Below are 23,711 nucleotides of genomic sequence, written 5' to 3'. Positions count from 1 at the left end.
ATAAGCTGAAAAATATACCGAAATGTAGATCTCTGCGAGATCTATGTCTCTGACCAACTACGGACCGGATGACTATTCGTTAATGTGCCGGGACATAATGTCAAAAAACGCAAAAAATTGAATTGCAGTTTTTTTTTTGGAAAAATAAAGTTTCTGGGAAAAGTTTTTCCAAAAACAATTTGCTAACTTACATACGTTAGTGATTTTCGAGTCGATTAATCACAAGAAATTGAATTTTTGTTCAGTGTAGGAGAAGTTCTTACGTTTGAAGTTTCACTGTATCTATATTTTTTCGAACAATAACAATGTATTAAATATAAGAGACACCACCCTTTGGTTCCAAATCGGCTGGATATGGCAATGGCAAGCTTACGAGTTGTTAGATTTTTTAACTGTTACATTTCATTTGGAATAGGCAATTTTTTTTGAACAATTTTACCAAGTCCAGACTGCATTGGTAAAGACCTGAATTTCATTCGCATCCAGTATAGCGACATATACCAATCGATACTCAGTAAAAAGTTACGTACATTTACAACAATCGGCGCCCAATTACCTGTGTAAAAGAACATTTTCGTTGGGAATAGCCAATATTTTTGAAAAATTCTACCAAGTGCAGCCGTCAAGCGAAGATGTCATCTAGTTGTGTAAGTAACGCCGATTTGGAATCAAAGGGTGGTCTCTCTTACCGTTCCGGTACGGTTCTAAGTTTTATGATCCCAAATCTCTTCATTTGATACGCCCCGTTTAAATCACATTTTGAAAAATTCCCGTTCGGTTCTAATTGCGCGTAGTGCATCAAAGGTGTTTTTAAAAAAACGTTCATTTTATTCAATCCATAACCCAAAAAACATGAACACAAGTAAATAACATTATAAAAATTCAAGTAGGAAAATAATTATTTAATTCACTCAAGCGTAGAAGAACAAAGTCTCTCATATTCTGTCAGTGCTCCTTGATCGACTTGGACTTTTGTGACATTGAAATCAATTAGGTGTAGTCCTGCCATGGTTTTCACTCTAGAGGCGCCAACATACCATTGAGAGTTTGCAAAGATGGAGCTGCAAAAATCAAATTATGTGTAAATAATGTAATTTCGAGAGGGTACCTTGTTTTCATAATAACATTGTCCAAGGTGAGACCCTGTGCCATATGGATAGTAACCGCGGCAGCTGGTTCCAAAGGAAATTGAGTTCTACTTCTCATTCTCAGCCGATTGTCCGTGTACATGACTGTCACTCGGGTGACCCAAATAAGTTCATCGGGTAGTCGGTCAAATCTGAAAGTTGCCTATCACCATCATAAGGGGTAAGTTGATACTTACCTAACTCCGAGTTTTTGAACTTGTCCACTGGCCACATTGATGTCTTCCAGAACTCCGGTGAGTCCATTAACAAGACCCTTTACTCGGTCAATTGTTCGCCTTAGAATAACACGACAGTTCAACGCAAACTTTAACTCTGCACGTAGTCCTCCGGCCGTCGATTGCATGCCAAGGTTTTCATAGATTGAGCCAATGATTGGGAGATTTGAGTGAAGAATGGAATACTCTGAAAATTGGTAAACTTATAAATCTATGGAATTTGTAGTCACAAACTCACCTTTTCTCTGCCACGGACAAGCCTTCGTTGATACAGACGAGGTCGTAACATTTTCAGTTGCTAGTAATGATATTACATCAGTGCCCATAAGTCCAATTACCAGATCGTTGAATTGGTCTACTTCAGTGACTCGTGGAAGCACACATTTTCCATGACCTCTGAATTTCCTGTACATGATATGACGGAGTTCTCCAACACGCATTCGACCTGAAAGAAATAAATGTTGAATAGGATTGGGCGCTTTCTTATTACCTAGTATGCCCGCATAAACTATGTCGAGTGCTTGTCGAACTTTTTTGTCAACTCGAAGAAGGTAAAAAGCTTCCACAGACTTATCCCGGTTCCCATGCCACCAAAGTATTTCCGAATGATATTCCACTCAATTCTTCGTATATTGGTTGTGCTTTGACTGGAGGTAATTGGAGAATGTCCCCAAAAAAACGACATTCATTCCTCGAAATGGGGTCGTTTTCACGGTTATTTCTCGCAACCTATTAGAGATTGTCGCAAGCATTATGGAGCTAGCCATTGATGCTTCATCTACTATCAGCAGCTTCACGTTTTCGAACAAAACTCGCCGTATGTCGCGATTTTCATCCGATAAATTTTCGTACGTTATTTCACCATCTCTGGCTACCTTCAGACCAAGCAAGCTGTGCAGCGTGAGTCCACGTATGGCAATCGCGGCCAAGCCAGAGCAGCAAGAAGAACAGATGGGGTTGATAGCTGGTTTTGAGGGCTTCCATATTTTAAATGGATCGCGTCGGCGATCCTATCTATAAGATAGGATTTCCCAACTCCTGCCGTCCCACTGCAATACAGAAGTAGCGATTTTGTTCCATTCTGAAAAATTTTTTGGTTTTCGAAGTGACGAATTGTATTGCTATCTTACCAAGCTGTTATCGACACCTTCCATAATCATATCAAATAGCACTTTTTGCTCGTCGTTCAAGGAGCCAACCGCTCTGTCATGATCATTTTCATTTACGATGCGCGCCTGCACTTGCAATTCTTCTCTATCTTGCTCCACGTCGAACGTGCTCAGAGCGGCCTAAATTAGAATAAGCTTGAAGCAGTTCAATGAAATCATGGTTTACCTGAATTTGGTCGGCTTTCAATTTTGCTCTTTGTACGTCCTTTTTGAAGTCTTGGTAAATCTCAACCATCCCAACGATTTCTTTGTATGCTTCACTCGACGATTTGTTAAGTTCATTCATGAAACTTAAAAATGTCTCAAATAGTTTCGTGGCGAAGGTGCCATTAATTTGTTGATAGTTTGCTGAACCGTCTGGGTAGCCGTGAGCTCCACCATCAATGTAGAACTTGTCAGAAGTTCGCTTTCACCGAATGATTTCTCGCACGCATAGTCGTTGCATGTGTCTGTGCGAGAGACATTGACGCGAAAGTTTTCTTTATCTTCGGCTGTCGAACTCTGTAGGGGCATTTCTAATTAAATGAATAACATATTAGACAAATTACCTCCAACAGCGTTCTGATACATTCCCTGTAGCGGTCTTCCTCGAATCGTCCGTTCCTCACAAAGACACTTCAAATCTGTTGGTACAGGGCCAGATACCACCGAGCGCTAGAGGGCAACGGTCCTCCATTAGAACGCCAATCGGCAACCACGTATCCATTGCGTTTGGAAACGACCACTAGAATGAATGGATTATTATTAATTTTTCGTATTGGGAGAAACTTACTATATAACGAATACTTTTTCCCAAGCACATCGATACAAACGTTCCCATCAATCTTGTTGTCTTGTCCCCTTTCATATGGATAATTCAAATTTTCTACGATCAGCCACTGGGAAGTATTTATCAATATTTCGGATCTTACGAATCCTTTACACTCATCGAGACCACAGTTCCGAGGAGAGGGTGCCAGGAACTTCGAAACCACTTGTTGAACAGTCCTCGAGCCACTCAACTCCAACATAAGCGTAGAGCTTGTCTGCACTTCGCTATCACCGAAGCTCTGCTCACATCCGTAGTCTTGGCAAGTCTCCGTACGCGAAACCGTCACTTGAAAAAGTTCTTTATCTTCCGGTTTCGAGCTCTGTAAAGACAATTCTTATCAATCATAAAACATTTTAGACAATTTACCTCGAGAAGCGTTCTGATACACTCCCGGTACCTCTCTTCTTGAAATCTCTCTAAAATTCCATCCGGTGGAGTAGAATATGGACCAACAATCCCGATTGCCTCCATAACTCGACTGTAGATGTTCCACGCGGTAGTCTTCCACGACATAACGTCTAGAGCAGTTTTATGAGCGATTCTGATTTTCCTGAGGCAAATTTTTCCTTTTTATGCAACCTGTGACCCTCTACGTGGAGCTTTTTCCAAAAAATCCACATGGAGCTTTTTCCAGAAAATTCCAAATAAATACGTGTGCCTTCAATTTAAATTTTCACGTTTTCTCCCCTAAAAAATTGCGAACACCACGCATATCTTGCCATTCGACATCCCTTTTTTTCGACTGCGTGTCTAGCCTACTGGTTAAGAGTGTCGGCCGAGGATCGGAGGGTCTGGGGTTCGAGTCCCACGGGTGGGAAATCTTTTTTGCTATATTCCCTTGTACTTTTTTTACTTTTTTATGGTTTCGAGGGTCAGGGGTTCAACTCCGTGTATTGGCGCTTTTTTGTGGTCTTTTGAGTAACTTTTTCGGGGGTGATAACCGACAAGCGGGATTTTTTGAAAATTTTGCAAATGGCCCGACAGCAGTTGTAATGACCTAAGTTTCGTGCTTGCCCTATGCCCTATAGATAATACGAGGTTTTTTGGTCTCAAGGTTCTCAATAATTAATATGTTGGTGCAAACCAAACACAAAATAGAATATGTACTTCTCCAAACCAATTCTGAAGAAAAACACTAACCAACCTCGTTGTAGTTAGAGGTAAGTAGTTAGAGTGTTGCGATATAAACTGTTCCCCTTTTTGGTATTTTTCGACATGCTTAAGAGCCCACAGCACATTAACAAATTGCCATCTGGCCCTTAGTAGGTCACAGACATAGAACTCGTCGAGATCTACATTTTGGAATATTTTTCAGCTCATAGCATGGCATTTTAAGCGAGTTACTCGCCGGCCGAATTTGCAAGTTTGCTTCTATCATACCATATTTTCAGCGATTCCATATTTGGAGGTATCCTATCTGTTCTCTGTTTCGCCTTCAACCATTCCGAAGCTACCCGAGTCCAATGGACGCCGCCCCTCCGAGAAAGCTTCGCATTCCCATTCATCATTGCTCACATTGCAATTTTGACTTTTGTAATCAAGTGAGTAAATTTGGAAACTGTTTTCATTCTGTAGTCTATCTTCCAGATACAAAAAGTTCGGACCCACCTCTATACTCCTTCTCATCTCAACTGGTGTCCCTGCTCTTCTCTTCTGGCAATTCACACAGTTCGCATTCTTCACTCAGATCTGCTCTATTTTCGTGGCTTTTTCGTTGGATCTAGTGCCAGTCGCCACAGCGAAAACTATTATTCACTCTCACATTCTCGCGTTTTTCATCAGCTTTGTAATGCTTTTTGGTAATGAGATGATGATCACGGCGTTGTATTTTCCTAGTATTCTAGGTTTGGCGGTGAGTTCTATAATACTTTGTTTTTCTATTCATCTTTCAAAAATTTCTGTTTCAGACGGTCATCTACATCTCTCCATGGCTTTCCAAACTTCATTTCCGTCCTGCTTATATTCTCACGCTGGCAATTATCTTTAGTGCAATTACATTGGGTCTCAAAGTTGGGTTATCAAAAGGATTGGGTATTGAGGATGATGTAAGTTTTGCAGAATTTGGGCCGTACTCGTTTGCGGTGACAATAAGGCTTTAAAGGAGATGGAAGAGTTTTTCAGCGCGGCCGTTTTTGCGATATAAATCGAAAAAACATGAAAGTTAGTTGAATGAGCGAGCAAACGAGGAATTGTGAAATATTTTTGTCCGAGATGACTACACGGGCGCGCGAGTCAGGGGAGCGGGAATTATGACGTTTAGATCAATTGCTAGCTTATCCATCAAATATAAAAGTTTCTTAAAATGCTCAGAAATATCAGTCTAAAATAAAAAATAGGACTTCAGTCCTCGTTTAACAATCTAAAAATCCAAACATTCCAGGCGCACATCTTCGACATCCTCCGCTCCAAATTCACCAGTTTCGCCAACTTCCACACCCGTCTCTACACGTGCTCAGCGGAATTCGACTTCATTCAATATGCAACTATTGAGAAATTAGGAACAACCTGTCTATTACCATTCGCTGTGATTTCGATGTTAGCATTTGGTTATGAATTTTTGAAGAACACTAATTTATTGTGGAGAAGCAATGCAGGAAACGAAGAAGTCAAGAATGGCGACGTGAGTGGAAATGAGTAAAAATATTGGGCCGGAAAATCCGGAAAATGTCGAACTTTTTGAAACCATTTAACATTCAACTAAAACTCCTAATAGACGACCAGGAATGTGAATGAAGTAGCTTCAGGATTCTCACTGCAATTACTTAGACACTTTGTTTAAAGCGTTGAGCGCATTAAGGTGAAGGCATAAAATCTTTCTAGGTAGCTCTGATGTTGGGTCGGCTGTTATCAGGTTCCTCTTTCAAACGAGCAAAATGATTGTCCAAGACGTTGTCATACCTTTTTCTGGTGAAATTGCCCAATCTTAAATCCCTAACAATCTCATGAACTGATAGTCCGGTATATCATGTCTTCATATCTACGTTTCCTACTTACTGTACATTGTTGAACTTTTCTATCGGGTTGTAATCCGGCGATTCCTTCATTTTGGTGTAACATAAGCAACATAACCCTTCTACAATGAAATAGATACAAACAATTCCAGATTGTCTATAATCTTGTCCAACTCGTCTGCTCTACCACCATGGCCGTCCTCATCATGCGTCTCAAACTCTTCATGACTCCTCACCTATGCATCGTCTCAGCCCTCATCGCCCACCCTAAGTTATTCGGCGGCGACAAAATTTCGAATCCTGTCAGAGCTTCCATTTTTGTTGGTATACTTGCTCTGTTGATTACCAGAGGTAAATGTGGAAATCTGGAGAAACAGACATACAGAAACAAAATATTTTTAGGAATGCCGAATGTACAACAACAACTAAACATCAAAGGTGAATACAGTAATCCAGACCAAGAGATGCTGTTCGATTGGATTCAGAGTAATACGAAACAAGGTAATACATATTTTCAGTAGAGCGCATTTGCATAAGTTTTATTACAGACGCTGTGTTTGCTGGAACGATGCCTGTTATGGCGAATGTAAAACTGACAACTCTCCGACCCATTATCAATCATCCACATTATGAACATGTTGGAATACGGTAAAATCTTTCAAGCTACCTAGTTTAACTAAATTATATTATTTTTTGCAGTGAGCGGACCCTTAAAGTGTACTCAATGTTCAGTAAGAAGCCAGTGGCAGAAGTTCACAAAACAATGAAAGAGATGGGTGTCAACTATTTTGTTTTCCAGTTGATGAATTGTTCGAATGATGAGAGGAGGTTAGTTTTGTATGTTTCTGTAAGTCCGGACTAATCATATTGGTTTTAAAAATAATGAGTGACAAGCTATGTTTGAGCTTTTGCTATGTTTCCGCCTGAATATTTTAATATCAAACTTTCTCATAGTCTATCTGTACGTCCTGCTGTCTAGATGTCCACTTCAACCTTTCGTTATTTTAATCAATACTGTTTTCTAACTCTAAAAGTGAAATGCTAGACCAGTGTTGAGCGGAATTCTGCATTCCGCTTAGAGCTTTAACTATTTGTTCGCCTAATCAAATTTAGTGAAGTTTTTAAAGGTTTTTGCAGCATAACTCTTACTTTTTATCAAAAAAAAAACAAACTTTAAAAAAAAATCAGTTTAAGTGGTTTTTTACAGTAAGGCCGAAATCGCCATCTAAAAATTTATTTTATTCCGCATTCCGCTTTCAGGCACTTTTTATTCCTCTTTACGCATTTTGATTTCCGCTCATTCAATAAGTCCGCTAGATATCTGTCCTTCTATTAGTTTATCCAAGTTTCCAGAAATTTCATGTCTTATGCTTAAATTTCCTTAACTTATCCTGAAGTATTTTCAGACCCGAGTGTGTATACCGTGGAATGTGGGACGAGGAGGATCCGAAGAACAGTGCACGAACATCTCTTTGTGACTTGTGGATATTAGCAGCAAATTCTAAAGACAATTCTCGAATAGCACCGTTCAAAATAGTTTACAATCCGAATAGGAATTACATTGTTTTGAAAGTTTAACTATTCAATTGTTATTTTCACATTTAGTTTCAGGGTTGATTTCAATTGAATTCCAAAGTTTCAGCAGATTAAATAAACATACCGGTATATATATATATATTTTTGCAGAAAAGAACACGGGATTCTTTACTTATCGCCCCCCACATCAGTAGAGTCCCCCACGTTGAAATTTACCTAGGAAGAGCCCCCCACCCAGTACAAAACAGGTGGGGGCTTTTTCCTCACGGCGGGGGGCTCTACTTCTATTTTGGTGTGAAACAATGACCCCCCACCAGTACAAAGTGGGGGACGATTGTTCAAGAACCTGGTATTCATGACTTATCGCCCCCACCCCCCTAGAGCCCCCCACCGAGAATGGAGTTTTAATTCTTACTGTTTATCTTTAGCTGTAATCATTTATTGATAGCCCCCCACCATTGAACATCGGTCCCCCACCTATGGATTATCAGACCCCCATCATTGAATATCAGTCCCCCATTAATGACTTTAAAACCCCCACTGTTTAACAATAGACCCCCATCATAGAACATCAGGCCCCCACTATTGAATTCCACACTATGAATAAAACAAATGGAAGCACGTTTTCAGACTATACGCTTGAACATCATAAATATAAATTATGCCGAAAATGTCTTTCCGGGTCTTTTTTCCTAAGCCTGAAGATTCGGGTATAGTTGAATTATGTTGGACAAAATGGTTCAGGAGTATAAGCGAAAAAAGAGACAAGGGAAAGGGGCTAATGTTCAATGGGTGGGGGGTCAATAATCAATCGGGTGGGGGGCTTTTCCCAGGTCGTTTTTGGGGGGTCATTCTTCAATATAGGGGGGGACGAAAAGTAAATATACCCAAGAACACTAACAAATCTTCCCACACACACACACACACACACATCAAACATCACCACGTGATGACACAAAAGTGACTTTTCTATTTACTGGCAGATCGCCAGGACAACTTTTTTTTGATGTGCAAAAGAGAGAAAAGTGGAAAACAAGAAGGACAATCAAACAAAAAAAGTTTCTTTTGATAGGTGATCAGTCGAGAAGAAGAAAAGTTAGTGATCGGTGTTGGAAGGCACATTTTGAGAGAAAAGGATTTCTTTTTGTTTTGAGGCATAGCAATGTAGATTATTTCAAACATACCGAAAAATCGTTCGTTTTGCAGCTCACAAAAAATTATCTGAAATTTTTCAGTCTGTATCTTAGTGAGCCCATATTACCCATTCGCCTGTGGCTGGCCGCTCGCTTGAAATTCCGACCGGGGACGAGGTGTGGGTCTCGTTGCGACTACCGTACTTTCACAACTTTTTACGGGTGAAGTACGGTAGAGAGGCGCTGAAAATAGCTCTGGATTTTTGTTTTTCAGCAACAACAAACACTGATCACAGTTCTGCCAGATATAAGAGCACTGTCATGAATGAAAATTTGGGAAAAAATAAGTTTTCTATCGGCCAAGCTGTTCAAATGTGATGCCGATTAATGATGAAAATCATTTTGAAATTCTCGCTGTTCTATTTTTGCTCAGAATCCCTGAAGAATCAATCTTGCACCTGTCTTAACTCTCCACGTCACAACTGCTCATCAATGATGGAATAATCCAGCTCTCTTATTTTCGATCCCAGCAGCTTGACCTTACGAAATGAGCTCAAGGGCTTTTTTATAGCTGTTTCGCAGGAGGCTCATGTGGCTCTGGCAGAGCAGTGATGGCAATAAGAATTTTTGAGCTTTTTCAGAAATTAATGAGAAACGACGGTGAGAAAGTCAGGAAATGTTTAAATTGTTAAAGAGTCTTTATAAATTAGTCATGGAACGCGTGTCTGATGGGAATTCACAAAAAGGTTGTGTGAAAAGAAAATGAGAAACAATATTCAGAACGTTGTAATTTAAAACTGAAGTCTTCGTGAGCTCAAAGTTATTAGAGCATAAATCAAGATTGATAACTGCGGGATTTAGCACAACGCGTTGTGTAAAACTACCGTAAATTGAAGTTTGGACAAATACTCTAACATAATGATGAAAAAATATGGAAAATGTATTTTCTGTATTTATTTATTGTAGGAGGGAACATGCCACTTATGCTACACTGTAAGAAGAAGTGCATAAAAACGAGTCCTGAGGGTGTGCTTCATGCTTCAATTACAGTATTTACGGTACTTCAAATCCAATGTGCGGCTGAAAAGTTTCCTTTTTTCGTTTTTGGCATCTAAAACATCCGCTCCCCAATCTCCTAACCACCCCACTAACCATAGATACCTTATATTCTCCTGTTCCACTACCAAATAAACAACAACCATTCATAAGCTTGATCCCCTCTCAATTCCAGTAGAGGCGTCATTGCTCACTGAGCTCTCTCCCCTTCTCCCTTCCATCTTTTCAATTTCCCGTCCCCCCTCGCCGCTTACTCAACACTAACCAACACAAACACGTACACACTGAAAGATGACTTTCAAAGACCGAAAAGTGTCTGCGTCTCTCGCACTCTGCCCGTCATGGAATCTTCGAGAAGAACCGATTATTTGCAGCTGGAAAGTGGTAAACAAGTCTTTTTCTCTGGCTTCTCCTATCTTCTTTATGAGTTTCTCCGTTTCGCCTTAAGGGCAAAACAATATATAGAAGCGATCATCAAAAGTCGTTAGACACGGGCGGTTCTCCTTTTGTTGACACGTGGATCCTAACGGGTCTTCCCTTCCCTTTTTGATATGATAAGAAGTCATCGACCGCCCATGATATGTGACAATAGAAAGAATTGGACAAAATGGGTGTCTATTTTTAGAACATGTGACTTTTGAAAGACACCAACAGAAATACAAAAAGAGAGTGAGAAGAAATAGAAAAGGACGGACGATCTCAGGTCAAATGATGTTTATGATCAGTTTTGACAACGTTCCGGGTCGGAAACCAAAACGGACAACAAGTGACACACTGTAGCTTTGGAGAACGGCAGGTGACCCCTGAGGTCAGGTGTTTGATCGCAGAGTGCACATTATTATTTGCAGATTATTTTGCAGATATATGTGTACCTGGAAATGTTTGTTGATATGGAAGATGGTGGGCATGAGTTCTGCAATGTTTCGGCAGTTATCTCAACAACGAGAGCAGTTGTAGAAAAGAAATTAACTAAAGAACAATCAATATAACATTATCAATTGTATAAAGTACATGAGCTTAAATTTTGATCTAGTAGAGATATTAGTGTTCAAAAGTTACGTTTTTTTCGCTCGTAACTCAAAAGTCAGTATTGCTTTTGAAAATCTCAATCTATCCGAATTGTAGAAAATGAAATTTTCTATCTGATGAGCCAGAAAACGTGAAGACTGGTGGGAAATTGACTTTTTGATGCAGAAAAAAGATTTTCAGAAAAATGAGTATAATTTTTTGGAAGAAAATAGTTTCTAATATAAATTTCACCACATGTACTTGACGATGCTTTGAAACTGTTATTTTTTGAGAATAAGAAATATTTGCTGAAATTGCTGAAAAACTAATTTTATTGAAAATCAGTTTTTCTGTATCAAAAAAGCCAATTTTTCATAAAAAACAACATGAGCAAGAAGTTTTCAATCCAATCATGTAAGTTTTGGAAGCGAGAATTTCAGCTTTTCGATTCACTTTTTTGATTATCTGCATTCTTCTTTTCCAGTGACCGTACCACAAAAAGTCCAGTTTTTCTCCAAAACTCAAGGAAAGATTCTTCATCTATCAGTACTTGATATCTACTTATGTTCTCCTTTTCTGACCCGACCCATATCTTATCAACGGGTCCAGAGCACTTGGGTTCATTTTCTTCGACATCAGAAATTAGGTGCACTCATAAACTTCCTTGCCTTATCAGAACCTGTCAAAAATTAAACGAGTAAAGCCAAATGAGAGACGTTATTTAGAGAGTCTTGACGATTTTGGGTTCCCTCCAACTAAACCGTCAAATTTTAGTTTGCTGGACCCTTGTCCCCGACCCAAAAAAGAAACTAGCCAGTCAAAATGATGATCAAGAACCAACAACCACGCCAAGAACCTATGCAAACAACTCTTATCACTTTCATTTTCGTCTTAAATTTTTTTATTGATAACAATAACAAATACATGACGTCTGTATACTTAAATCTAATAATTATTGGTCCCGACACTTTTTTGAATAAAACAACCATGCAAAACACGTGAAATTCGAGAATTTTCTTATCAGAAAGTCATTGGAGTGCAATAAATTAGACAATGTGGACAAGTGGAATTTGAACTTTTTTGAAAGAAAAAAATGTCTACAAAATTCTAGTTACGCAGTTTGATCTCTATGATGGATAGGTTTCTAAATTTCGAAATAAACAAACCAAACAAATCTTCCCACTTTCTGTCGATTTGCTAATCTGATACCTTATCTCCAATTCGTAGTTTGACCAACTTGGGTACATTTGCCACGTCATCTCCCTGTATTGCACCTAGACATGCCATCGGATGTTATTAGTAATCATAGTAATTCTACTATCACCAAAATATACAGATAAGAGAAAACAATGGGAAAGGAACAGGTTCTGGGAAGAAAAGGGGAACAGAGGGAACAGAGGAATGATGGACACACAGACAGACAGAGGGAAAGATGATGGTTTGGTCTGGATAATGATATCATTTGCATACTTGTTGGAAGCTTATGTTCAGCGAATGTCTGCTATTTTGGGGTATGTCTTGGTTAGTTCCCAATATTGAGCACAGGTTCATAGCTTGCGAAACATCGTGATTCCGTTAAGGTCCGCAACGAACAGATTTGAATTATTTTTCTCAGTCGCGTTGCGTGCGCATCGCGGTTTATATTGAAAGATACTACAAAATAAACGTAAAAATCCTTGGCACCGTGCCAACCGTTATACGACGGAGCACGGTAGATCCCGGCGAGTTCCATGGATGTGACCTACTACGGGCCGTATGATAAATCGTTAATGTGCCGCAGGCCTGGAAAAAGAGCAAAAAAACTCAAAAGTTTCAAAAAGCCAGCCTAGCCCGGCCCGCGGAGCATTAACGAATAGTCATCCGGCTCTTATTAGATCATAGACATAGAACTCGCTGTGATCTACATTTTGGTATATTTTACAGTTCATAAGGTTCAGTTTGAAACGAGTTAGGTCCGGTCTGCAAGTATTTTGAGCCCTGCGCCCCCGAATCTCATAAAACTTTTCTCGACTCCACCAAAGTTCAAATGTCTTAGAACAAAACATGTTACAGACCATTGGAACCCTAGTTCTCCAAATATTTTTCCAATTTCTAATTCCCACATGACCTGGACTCCCAACCCTTCAAGACCATTTTATCATTTACGTTTCACGTGAAACCTAACCAAGATGAAAAGGTTTCAGCATAGTGTTGTGTTTGCCTAATAAAAGACAACTGACGTGTGTTTCCCCCCTATTTCTGATTCACCGTTTTGGCGTTCTCCGCTGAAAATATCTCTCTGATACACGTGCCAAACAACACCCGCTGTTCAGTGATTACACGTGGACAATGAGGGTTTCTTGGAACTTGATATGAAAACAATGGGGTTCTTTGGAAAGAGGAATATCTCAAAAACGTGGAGAGCTATCAAAAAGTTGTCAACTACAAAAAGATTCAGCATAACATTCTCTATATAAACAACATAAAGTTTAGACCAATTTTATCCCAATAATCCACATAACATTTGCTATACAAAAACTTTGAAACCGTGTTTGTGCGTAGCCCAGCTGCTCAATTTTCGATCTATAGTTCTATAGTTATAGCTAAAAATCGTACAACTTTGTTTTTACCAGTTATCTCCATCAATTTCATCATCTCTTCCCCTATCTATCTCTCGATTACTCCCACACTTCTTGCTATTCTATTCTTTTTCCCAACAACGTCATTGATCTTATTCCCGAACAAAAATCGATCAGCTGTTCTTTTTTCTACGTCTTTTTCTTCTTCTTCTTCATCACTGACCATCAAAAATCTTCTTTGAAGAAACGAATAACAAAGAGCTCTCCGTGTTCTTTGAAGATCGACGCAATGATTTCGATCTCTCTGATCATCGTGTGTGTTTCTATCCCTTTTCACGTCTCACGTCTCTTCATTTCCGGCCCTCATCTAGCGAAGACAGTGGGGCGGAGTCTAGGCGAAAGGGGTTGGGAGTATTAAAGGGACTCGTTCTATTTGCTTTTTCTTCATGGAGCCACCATAAGGGTCTCTGGACTCTTAGCTCTCAGACCAATATACTTTAGTCTCTCTCAGCTACAGTATCCCCCCCCCCTTCAAAAAATTCTTTCTAAACATCTATTCGCATTTTTGTGGCTTCTCTGATCTCTCCGTGTTGCACTCTTCTTTTATCTATTGTTTACAGCTTCCTCCCTACACGTGACTTCTCTCTAGGCTCCACCCCGTTTTGCGGGAATCTTTAAAAGCGATACACTCTCTCTATCTATTCCAATATTCGAACGGGGTGTTAGCTGCATTTTGTGAACTCAATTTGAATAGTATGTACACGTCATTAGACCAAGATCCAACTGATTGGACCGCCTGTTTTTATATTCTCGCATGCCACCTCGTATCTTATCTTCTTTTTTACGCATTTTTTGCCACTCGTGTTTACTATTACCTTCAACCCCTACAAAGAACCATTTCTTTCTAGATTCCCTTGCTTTCAAAATGGTCCTCACCATCCCAACTATCGCCTCAGTCGCCCCAATCAACTGTGAACTCAGTTTGGACTCTGGAAGATGCATCAAGTATGTGGCAACTTTGAACTCCAACCCGAAAACTCATGTTGCCGATGAATTGCAGTATACGCTGAAGAAAAATAGTCATCAAGGTGAGCGAAATAAAAAAAGCAAAAAAAGAATTGCCCCAAACCAGGATCGAACTGGTGACCTTTAGATCTTCAGTCTAACGCTCTCCCAACTGAGCTACACAGGTGAACCGCTGAGAATCCTATATGTGGAAGTGCCAGAATAGGATCCTATATGTGTCCCTAAATGAAAAGTGGATCGCGCGTGTGCCGCATATGTGCGGTCGTCTTTTCTGTGTACTGGCCGCGCGTGCACCCATTTGGCTCCCATATACGTTCCACATATGGTCCATATTTGAGGGTGGCGGCCGGCCGCCGAAACGACACTCCGGAATTACACGTGGGCGTGTTGTTTACCGTAAATCGACGCGACATTTTTTTCTATAAGTCCGGGCCCATTTTCTCCGTTTCTCGAAGTTTTTCACCTATTTTCTTCATTCTTTTTGCACAAAACAGATAATGGCAAACTTCAAAAATAAAAATAAAGCTGTTTAAACTTACGGAAACTTATTTTTTCAATACAAAAGTTGTTATTTTCTCAATAAACTTGAATTTTAGCTTTTTGTCGAGAAATTCGAGTCTTGTGTTTTTCTTTACTTTGGTATGATAAGAAATCATATTTTTCAGGTAGATTTAAAGGTAAGAAGGTAAGTATTTGTCATACCGAAGTAAAGTCATAATACCGGACTTCGAATTTCATCGACGGGTATCTTTTTTCAGAGTTCAAAGAAAAGCTTGAGCATAAATGATTGTTTATAACCGCAAAGCTAATCTAAGATTTTTATATGAAATATCGTGGGTGATTTTCAATTTTTAAAGTATTGCCATTATCTGTTTAAAAAAGGAAAGAACTTCGAGAAAAAGGAGAAAATATACAAGTCCGAGAAATGGAAAGTGAACAAGTTGGAAAAAAGAAAAGTTAAACAACATGATAACATTCACAACAATTAATTAGACCTTTCTAGTGTTTCATACAGAATAATCAACCAAATACGGTTGGTAGAATTAATGCTGATTATGCTATCCATATACGTTCCATATGCGCTCCACTTTCTCGGCCGACCGCGCGGGGATCCATATGGACACATATAAGGCCCAACCCTCATTCTTTTTAGCCGCATATTCGCCACCGCGCGGTTCCATATGTGTTCCCCAGCGGTTCACCTGTGTATTGAGGCGGACGAGAGAGAGGGGTGCGGGGGGGCAATGACAAGAGTGAGGAGAAACGCGGACTTTCCCTGTCGCAGCGGCGAGTGTTGACTTGGATAGTTTTTCACAATACTCTAGCATTTCCATCTTTCTGTGAATTTAAAGTTCAAAAAAATATTTTGACAATTCCAGACCACCACGACGACTGGGAGGGTGTCAACACCATCTGCCACACCATCGACAACATTGTCAATGTCGAGATGGAGACCGACTTCTTCGATGGAAAGTCAGTTCTCGAAATCGGATTCGTCACCGGACTCCCATCTGTCTACGCATTTGAAGCCGGAGCTGATAAGATCGCAATGCACACCATCGACAAGACAAGTCTTGAGTTGTACTGTAAACCAACACTCAAAAGAAACAATATCCCATTGAACAAGACCAAATTGTCGTGTGGAACAATGGAGGAGTTGAGAAAGTTTTTGGGCGGAAAGAAGTACGACATCATTTTGGCTCCGGATCTTTTGAATCGCACCGAAGCTGAATTTGATACTGTTCATGAGATTATTCATGAAGGACTCTCATATGACGGAATTTGGTGAGTATTCGATTCCTTACACTAGAACGGCGAACAATATTTTGAAAAACTAATATCAAAAAGGAAAAAAGCAAATTGCCCTGAACCAGGATCGAACTGGTGACCTTTAGATCTTCAGTCTATCGCTCTCCCAACTGAGCTATCAAGGCACACTTCTCCCTCCCCCCGCGCCATCATAAACCCGACCTTTTTTGAAAAATGTTTTTCCAGCCTCTTCTCTTGCCGTACCCACTATCCAAATGTCGACGGATCGTTGACCGTCTTCTTGCAATTGGTGAAAAGACGTCGTGAATTCGAAGCAATCGAAAGATGGTCATCGCCAAGAACCGACATCATCCAACAGAAGGTCTTCCAACTCACTCGTTCGTTGTTCTAGTCGACGGCGGCCTACGTCTTCTTCTTCTCGAATCTTCTGTAAATCTGAAACTGTGCCCAGATTGGGTGCACCCTATTAATAATTCTCCTGATTACGGTTATCTCATCACTCAAGTTTTACTCTGAATCGAAAAAGTTTCTTTCTGTTCTGACATACATCATATTTGATGAATCCAATAAATTGGTATTTTCTAATTCTCGTGTTTCACTAAATTTCAGGCAATTTTCAGATTTAACAAGTAATGAATTTATTCATTTTAACACACACATGTTCCCCTTAAACAAGTGTAAATTAGTATATTGTCAGTTAATTTCGGCGATCCATCAGAATAAGAAAAATAAAGAATAAAAGCAGCAACATTGATTAAAAGAGTTATTGGAAAATGATCTCCGGTTCTCCGTTGATTCTCAGAAACGACGCTTTCATCTCATCTTGTGCCCCATTTGCGTCCGATGTGCCACCGGCTCCAGAAGCCATGCCGGCTCTTCCGAAGCGCAAAAAGTCCTGAAAACTGGTCAAAAATTCTATTTAATTGGCTAAAAACGCTCACATTTCCTCTAGGCGGGCCGAACAAGCTCAACGAGTCGCGATGACCTTCTCGTTTCGAATTCGGGGTGGTTGTTAAAGAAATTGGGGTGGTCTGAGTGGCCACCGGGGACTCGTGAACACAGATTTTGTCGATGACACAGTTACGGTTGTATGTGAAGAGGCATGGGACGTAGAGCTCCACTTCTCGACATACTGGCGCGGTTTTCTAGGGAAAATTCAAAAAATGTTATAGGAAAAACTTTCTAAAGGCCACCTAGAACGTAGTAAAAGTAAAAATGTGCTTTTTTGTCATTTTTTGCAGGCCAGAACCTCAAAGATCACAAATATCTATTTTAGGCTAGAACCCGACCCCTCAGCATAATCAAGATTACACCCTCCCCCTCTTTTCTATTCCCATTTGATTTATCATTGTTAAATTATCAATCGGTCGAAAATATATCGTCCTTTTAAAATATCAATGTTATAGAAAGAGACATCCGGTGGTAAATAAGTTTTTCTTGATTAGGCTAAGGGGATGAGGAAAAAATATTGCTTTGAGAGAAAGTTCTAAACGCAAGAAGAATTCAAAAAAAAAACCAAAAACCTTTTGTTTTGTAGAAATTCTAATCCGGTGCTCCCACGAATCAGAATCGGTACTATTACGGATAAGAACCGCTCGAACTAGAACTGATGCAAATCAGAACTTAATGACCATAATTCTAACAACTTTTGCCTTTTTCAGTAGAAAATGTCCAATTTTGAGAGTGGTTACGGTATCAATAATTGTCTCAACATGAAACATTCATATGGATCATACAGAACAAAGACAGTGCTTCATTTTTGTAGTTGACAATTCTTTTGTACGGAAACTTCACAGAGAGTTATGATAATTTTAAGACCACATCATAATTTTGCACTAAAGTTGGTCGATTTAAGAGTGAAATTACATTGACGATACGTAACTTGCTAGGGAGTGTCCGTACAAAAAATTGTCAACTACAAAAATGAAGCTCTGTTTTTGAACTGTACGATCCATAAAAATTTTACTTAGTGGTACCATGGCACTCACTCGAAGATGGTCATTTTTGACTGAAAGCGGCCCAACTTGGTAGAATTATGGCTATTACTGTATGTGGTGGGGAGAACTCTGGGAGTGGTATGAGCTTGGAGCCCTAGAGCCTGAAGCCTAGAAGCTAAACCAGACCACTTCCATTTCTGATGATTTAAGATGGTTCTAGTTTGTACCAGTTTTGATCCGGCCGGTTCTAAATAGGGGGAAACACTGTTTAACCACATTTTTTAGAGACTTTGAGGAGTAGGAGCGATGTCAAGGGATCTAGAACTACATATTTTTTTGCAGAAAAATTTGTAGCGAAATTAGTTCAAAAAGTCAAGTCCGGGCCGACCTCAAATTTCACAAGTCTGCTAAATATTGAAACACAACTCTACATTATTCCGACCGTCATAAATCCCAATTTCTACCTAAACTTCCCAACTAAACCTATCCCAACGACTCCATGCCCCACAACTCACCTGTTGTCCAGGAACACGCTCAAACGGAACAGCTCGTCCGGAGCGGAAAAGAGCGCCACGCACGGCAGCAGTCTCTTTGAGAACGACGAGAATAAGAAGGATGACGAGCATCTTCGGGAGAAGTGCCATTGTTTGGAGTATTCGATGAGATTTTGGGTTGTTTCGGGGTTCCCTTTTATACTAGAACTTGTCGGATGTCTCACATCTTGTAAATCTGTCAAAAATTCAATTTTGGTATCAATTTTTATTAAAATTTCTGTAGTTCCGGTAGTTTTTCGAAATTTTTTGGGTTCTAAATTAAATCCAATCTATCCATCTCTTTCTCCTTCCTGTTGACCTACTTTCCCCCTTTTTTATGACGCCACTTGTCGTTCGTTTCTTGGCGTCCCCCTCCTCCTCCACGTCTTTTTTCTCTGTGACCTCTCGACAACCCCTTCCTCCCCTTTCCTTACTACGTTGTGCATGTGTACGGCATTGACTCTCTCCGCAAACAGCGGCCGGATGGTCTAGGGGTATGATTCTCGCTTCGGGTGCGAGAGGTCCCGGGTTCGACTCCCGGTTCGGCCCAAATTGTTTTTGTTTCTTTTTTGTATCTTTTATTCGAATGAACTTTACGTGAAACGAATTTAAAAAAAAAGTCCCCCTTTTTTCCAATGTTCTCATTCTTTTCCCATTCATTCCCAATATCCAACATTTTACTTTTCGTGCAATAGTCAAGAGCGAGCGAGAAAAACCAATGGGTTCGCCAAATGATAAGAAATCTCGTTCGGAGTCGCCCGGTGATGAGAAGACGTTGAAGATCACGGTGACCAGTGTGATGCAAGGTGTCAAGCAGACGATCATTGAGATCAAAGAGAAGGAAACAGTTCAAGATTTGAAGACTCGCATCGAAATTGAGACTGAAGTTCTGGCGAATCGTCAGATTCTGCTTTTCAAGGGAAAAGAGTTGAAGGAGGGAAACAAGGCGCTTGCTGAATATGGAATCACTACGAATGCTACAGTAACAATGAATGTTAAAATGAGCACCGGCTTGTTTACGTGAGTTTTCTTTACTTTTTCTAAAATAAGTACAAGAATAAGGTGGAGGATTTCTGACTCACCTAGTTTTAAGGTCTATCAATAAATCAGATAGGAGTAGGAATTGAACTTGTGACCCTTTGTTTCATAGCCAATTCTATTATCCACTGCGCCCTCCGCTTTCTAATTATTAAGTCGGCCGCCGTCGCTAACGAAAAAATCACAGTTATCAATTCCTTGGGAAGCAGTCGTTGGCGTGCCTTGATAGCTCAGTTGGGAGAGCGTTAGACTGAAGATCTAAAGGTCACCAGTTCGATCCTGGTTCAGGGCAATTTCGTTTTTCGTTTTTTGTAAACTAGTTTTGGACAACAGGAAGATTCGCTCTAATTTTCTTTTTGCAGAAATCCCACCGCCACTGACATGATTCTCATGATGCCTCCAATTTTTCCAAGTAACCAGGATCAACTTCGTAAGCAGATCAAAGGAATGAATACGGTGCATCGTAAGCCGAAGAAGATGAGCGATAAGGATGCGACAGCGAATATTTGGACACCCGAGAAGCAGATGGAACACGAGTTGACCAGAAACCGTATGAAGACGTTGCTTCGTCGTAAGAAACACGCGCCGATTTTGTCGAATACGCCGGTGGAGTCGGAAGCCGGTTCGGTTCAATCGTGAGTTTTCTTTTTGGCTAGACACCCAACTACAGTACCCTCTTCCAGATTCTCGCCAGTTGCCACTCCACCATCTGAACTTACTGTATCCACTGTATCCGCCATGTCTCCATCCGGTACCAGTGTCAGCTCGATGAGTAGCGTTGAAGGTGGTGGTGATGAGTCGAATGTTACAGAAAAAGAGCTCAAGGCAAGTCGGTTTGTGCTTCTATATATCTACATGTCCGCCTCATTTCAGCTCTTCTTCGATCCGCCTGAAACCATCGAAGAATACAAACGAGCTCGTCGCTCGATGTATCTCCCACCGAGTACTGAATCCGAATTGTTGGATTATGTGAAGAGATTCGAGGAGGAGAGAAAAACCAAGTGTAATGTGAGGGAAACTAACGGGGGAATCAATAGTTTCAAACAAAAAAATTAATTCTAGACTTGCTTCAAAAAGCTCTCCGCCGCTCAACAAACGATGCGTTGCAAATGCTTCAGAATTTTCTGTGATCGTCACCGTAACCCACAGAACCATACGTGTGTCATTGACTATAAGCAGGATGGGCGTATCAAGTTGAAGAAGAATCACTCGAAAGTTGGAGATGGCGGATGTCGGAAGGCGAAGTTTGAGGAGGGAGAGGAGAAAAAGAAGGCATAGAATCGCAGAGATTCTTTTTTTCTCGAAAAAACAATAAAACTGCTGCATTTTTTGTCTTGATTTTTAAATTTTTTACAAGAGATCACCAAATTTAAATGAAAGTTGAGCTCCCCGTGCTGTATCTCTATAAAAAGAGCATTCATAAAAAAGTGGTCAACTACAAAAATAAATTAAAAAGCCAATTTTCGAATTGGATCTGTCCCGCATTCCGCCTTCCATCTTATATCACTGAAAAATTTGTTCGACTACGCGAATTCACTGACAAGGGAACCTTTTAAGTGGTACCTAATGCCATCAAAAACGACCTATACAGGGTGAAAGAGAATGTTTGAAAACCTATAAATCAACTTTCAAAAGTTGCTTCCGTGACCTGTAAGTGCCTGAAATTGCCATCTGAAAATTGACCATTTTTACCATTGATTTGCTGCATTTCGCCCTCTCGCCTCCTCCAAATCCTATCACGTTTGTAATAAACTGCGGCGACACTTTAAAAATGTGTTCGGATGGCGCAGGTGGTTAGCGTCTAGGTGGAGGAAAATTTTGGTCTGGTTCGACCCCTTTGCCATTTTTTTCTTTTTTTTTGTTTGATATCTTTTTTTCCAGTTTTTTTTCAATGTTTTTTTGGAAGCTATCATAGAAGTCTTTTTTGTACCACCATCAACGTGATTCCCTTCTGAATCCCTTTCAATTGATGATTATAAGAGTGATCTGCCGGTTGACAGATGGAGGTGCCGCCAAACTTTTATGATAGCTTCCAAAAAAACATTGAAAAAAACTGGAAAAAAAGATATCAAACAAAAAAAAGGAAAAAAAATGGCAAAGGGGTCGAACCAGCCCAAAATTTCCCTCCACCTAGACGCTAACCACCTGCGCCATCCGAACACATTTTTAAAGTGTCGCCGCAGTTTATTACAAACGTGATAGGATTTGGAGGAGGCGAGAGGGCGAAATGCAGCAAATCAATGGTAAAAATGGTCAATTTTCAGATGGCAATTTCAGGCACTTACAGGTCACGGAAGCAACTTTTGAAAGTTGATTTATAGGTTTTGAAACATCCTCTTTCGACCTGTATAGGTCGTTTTTGCTGGCATTAAGGACCACTTATAAGGTTCCCTTGTGAGATTTTCTGAAGTTTATTTGCAGCCAGTTTTTACCAAAAAACGTAATATAACAAAAAGTTAACTATTTTTAGCGGTTTTTTATAACAAAATGTAGCCAAAATCAATTTCTAAATAATGAAATATTTTCCGCCTCCCGCCTTACGGCATTTCAAAAACCGTATTCCGCTCAATTCTGGTACGAAACAGGATATCCAATTCTGAAGTTGACAACTTTTGTGTGAGAATCATCTTCAGAGAGTTTTAGTCGGACTAACTGAAGGCTTCACGAAAATTCGTTGGTGATTTCGTGCTCAACATCTGTTGCTAAACCATATAACTTTTTTGCCTCATGTTTCTTTTTTTCTGAATTTCCCCATAATAAAATTCTAAAAAAGAGCCATAAAACGTTTTCCTCCCTTTCCCCGCATGGGAAACTGTCCTAATCGAATGAACAGCCCCTATATAACGGGAGCTACCCCAGTAGAGAATCATCATTGGAAAATGCGTCTTCTTCTTCTTTTCCTGACTGTCCTCCCGACTCTTTTGAGCGCCTTGAGTCCGGTGAGTTCAAATTGGAAACTTTCTGGAAATTTTTAATTCCTTCCAGATCAACATCGTCCGCTCACGTCGCTTCATCAATACAAGCGACTTTGCTCTCCAAAAGCTCGATGGAGATACGGATATGACTAAGGATCACACAACTTTTAAGGAGTTCGTACCGTATTACATCGACCTTTTCAAAAAAATGTTCTCACCGAAAACCCGGGAAAACTATCAAGCTCACATCGAATACGTGGACGTTCAGATGATGTTCAACGAGTGTAACGCTAGGCAGTACGAAAATTTTGGTAAGGGTCAAAACTACTAAACACTATCTTTCAAATATAAATCCAGCAATGTTCAACCACTGGCTCCAACAATTCGTCGCTAATCACGAGGACCCGATCATTGAGATCAAATCTCAACGTCAGACGGGAGAAGACATGGGAGAGGTTATGCTGAACATTGACGTCCAGGCTCTGTGGAAGTATCGCGTGAATTTCGATATGAGAGTCAGCTTTTTGAATGTAAGTTCTTCTGGAAGATTACTGTAATCATCTTGATTTCAGGACCAATCGCTCGGATGGAAGGTTCTTTTCGTCGACAGAAGTATTGGATGTCATCATTAATTCTGGGGTTTTGTGGATTGAATAAATGTTTTATCATCGAATTGATTCTGAAGTCATAGCCAAATTCATCATACTTGTCACGGGCCGGGCTGAAACCAGGAAAAATCTCGGCCCGGCCCGGCCCGCTCGGCCCGTTTTGAAACATTTTTTCAAAACATTTTGAGTTTTTGAACTTTTTTTGGAAATTTTTTGAAATTTTTTGAAAAAAGTATAGTTTTCGAATAAACATTTAAAATTGAATCAAAATGTGAATATGTATGATAATTTAAGCATTT

The 23,711-nt window shown here is 40.0% G+C and overlaps 5 protein-coding genes across 5 annotated transcripts; 3 read left to right on the top strand and 2 right to left on the bottom strand.

Annotated features, from left to right (window-relative positions):
• Positions 1-907: 907 nt before the first annotated feature.
• Positions 908-3,856, bottom strand: GCK72_008196 (uncharacterized protein; the record flags this gene model as incomplete). Its single annotated transcript, XM_053726691.1, has 9 exons — positions 908-1,061; positions 1,109-1,279; positions 1,325-1,550; positions 1,602-1,808; positions 2,511-2,652; positions 2,699-2,822; positions 3,178-3,256; positions 3,305-3,662; positions 3,710-3,856. 9 exons carry the CDS (start codon positions 3,854-3,856, stop codon positions 908-910), a joined length of 1,608 nt encoding a protein of 535 aa, XP_053586268.1.
• A 10,654-nt stretch (positions 3,857-14,510) lies between these two features.
• On the top strand, positions 14,511-16,772 carry GCK72_008195 (uncharacterized protein; the record flags this gene model as incomplete). The annotated part of the gene is made up of 3 exons (XM_003102076.2): positions 14,511-14,673; positions 15,991-16,396; positions 16,607-16,772. The coding sequence occupies 3 exons, from the start codon at positions 14,511-14,513 to the stop codon at positions 16,770-16,772; spliced, it is 735 nt and encodes a 244-aa protein (XP_003102124.2).
• A 372-nt stretch (positions 16,773-17,144) lies between these two features.
• On the bottom strand, positions 17,145-18,962 carry GCK72_008194 (uncharacterized protein; the record flags this gene model as incomplete). Its single annotated transcript, XM_003102062.2, has 3 exons — positions 17,145-17,276; positions 17,323-17,526; positions 18,834-18,962. 3 exons carry the CDS (start codon positions 18,960-18,962, stop codon positions 17,145-17,147), a joined length of 465 nt encoding a protein of 154 aa, XP_003102110.2.
• Positions 18,963-19,569: 607 nt separating this feature from the next.
• On the top strand, positions 19,570-21,167 carry GCK72_008193 (uncharacterized protein; the record flags this gene model as incomplete). The annotated part of the gene is made up of 4 exons (XM_003102107.2): positions 19,570-19,871; positions 20,252-20,524; positions 20,573-20,897; positions 20,952-21,167. The coding sequence occupies 4 exons, from the start codon at positions 19,570-19,572 to the stop codon at positions 21,165-21,167; spliced, it is 1,116 nt and encodes a 371-aa protein (XP_003102155.2).
• Positions 21,168-22,768: 1,601 nt separating this feature from the next.
• GCK72_008192 (uncharacterized protein) lies at positions 22,769-23,436 on the top strand (the record flags this gene model as incomplete). The annotated part of the gene is made up of 4 exons (XM_003102145.2): positions 22,769-22,828; positions 22,875-23,115; positions 23,162-23,334; positions 23,377-23,436. The coding sequence occupies 4 exons, from the start codon at positions 22,769-22,771 to the stop codon at positions 23,434-23,436; spliced, it is 534 nt and encodes a 177-aa protein (XP_003102193.2).
• Between the last annotated feature and the right edge of the window lie 275 nt (positions 23,437-23,711).

The sequence above is a fragment of the Caenorhabditis remanei genome, chromosome III (genome assembly GCF_010183535.1).
Source record: "Caenorhabditis remanei strain PX506 chromosome III, whole genome shotgun sequence".
Lineage (NCBI taxonomy): Eukaryota > Metazoa > Nematoda > Chromadorea > Rhabditida > Rhabditidae > Caenorhabditis > Caenorhabditis remanei.
This window is presented reverse-complemented; position numbering and strand designations above follow the sequence as displayed.